At 33.7% G+C, this 1,761-nt stretch overlaps 1 protein-coding gene across 1 annotated transcript; it reads right to left on the reverse strand.

The window, feature by feature from the left end:
• Window positions 1–42: 42 nt before the first annotated feature.
• LOC105460888 lies at window positions 43–1,469 on the reverse strand (the record flags this gene model as incomplete). The annotated part of the gene is made up of 3 exons (XM_011707376.1): window positions 43–237; window positions 480–754; window positions 1,254–1,469. Coding segments are annotated over 3 exons (686 nt in total), but the record flags the coding sequence as incomplete, so codon positions are not given.
• Between the last annotated feature and the right edge of the window lie 292 nt (window positions 1,470–1,761).

Raw genomic sequence — 1,761 nt, forward strand, 5'->3', positions numbered from 1 at the left:
TAGCGCAAAGCATGATAACAACGTCTCTCTCTTAAATCTTACCTCTTGTGCCACAATAACTCGAACGCCAACACGATTACCGAGAAGAGTATCCCGTAGCCCATTGTGACCAGCGCGAAGTAACATTCTGTGAATCCGATAGTGATGAAGCTGGTCTGACTCGCGCACACTGGTTTTCTCGTGTACAAGCGATACTCCTCGCGATACTTGAGTCCGTATTCTCGTAATTTTAGAGCTCTGGAAACAAAATTCTTGCAGAGTGCCGTTCCGAGAATTATTACGTCGCAAGATGGTTATTAGTTCATGTAGACAAAATTTCAAAAATAATCAACGCATCAATAAAATCTTTTTTTAAAACTACACGATATTTCTGATATGTTAGACTTTAAACTTCAAGGAAGTTCTATGTCGGAATTTAAAGATTTTTGAAAACTTCGTTGTTTACACACGTGATGAAGATAACTCGCGGTGCTATTTACCCAGTTTTTATTATCTCCAAGTAAGGTGATTGTTTTTGGATCACGAAGAGCGGATATAGGACATTTAGGAAATCGATTTCGGTTAAACCGCACTTCTCCTCCTCAAAATATGTGTTTTGCATAAGTTGATAAACCACACCAATCTCACCGTGGAATGCGAAGAGTTCGTTTCTCATGCGACGTACACCCTCCTCTATGGACATCCAATTAGATTTGCGTCCTTTCGGCTCAATTTCCTGTTTCAGGATCGCCTTCCTAACCGGATCTTGAAAGGACTGCCATTCCATAAAGAACTTATTTTTTGCAATTTTCTTTTACTCTTTGTAATTTTTACACCAAATCGTTACTTTTTAGTTACTTTTAATAGAACAATATTAGCATTATAAAAAAAGATTTACATATTATTTAATTTTATTTAAAAAAGAAAAGTAATTTGCATATTTAAATATGAGCACTTAAATATTTCGCATAATTACAATCAACATTACGATTACGTAGGTTGAGCAAAAGTGTTGCATAATTTTGATCCATGAAAATGATGATTTAATATATATAAAGTAACTATAAAAGTAATTACTAAATTAGTTACTAGTTACTTTAAAAATCTAAGTTAAGTTATAGTTACATATGGAAAAAAAGTAACAAAGTTAAGTTGCAGTTATTGAAAAAAAGTAACTCCAACTGTAACTTCGTTACAAGTAACGAGTTACTTCCCAATCCTGAATATAATAAAAGTTTTCGTATTATTCATTTCCGCGATTTCAGTCTACCAACCTTGAAATAATGTTTGTTGTATATTATATCCATCGCGCCCAGCTTTAAAGGACTGTTCAGGAGATCCGATAGAGTTTTGATAGAATCCGTGGTAGACTGCAGCAAACCCACGATATTCGCTGTATAAGCCGCATAGAGACTCAGCGAGGTCAGCAATAACATAAGAGTAACGATTCGGGACGAAACTCTGTACGGCTCGTACGAATATCCTAGAAAAGTACAGAAATTTTATTTTTATGTTGAACGTTGAAATAAAAATAACTTAATCCGTATGATTGCGAAATAATAAATGTTATAATTTACGCGTTTGTGTGAGAGAGATAAAATTTTTTAATACAGTCGAACCTCGATAATTCGAACCTCTATAACTCGAAATCCATTCAAATTTTTTTCTTTAAAAGCAATTATAATCGGAAAATTATAAACTTTTGTACAAAGCTTCCGTAAATCGAATTTTCATGTTAATTCTGTTCTACTCAAACTTGGATAAATCGAAACTTATAATTCA

This window comes from Wasmannia auropunctata, unplaced genomic scaffold (genome assembly GCF_000956235.1).
Source record: "Wasmannia auropunctata unplaced genomic scaffold, wasmannia.A_1.0 LD314054.1, whole genome shotgun sequence".
In the NCBI taxonomy this organism is placed as follows: Eukaryota; Metazoa; Arthropoda; class Insecta; order Hymenoptera; family Formicidae; genus Wasmannia; species Wasmannia auropunctata.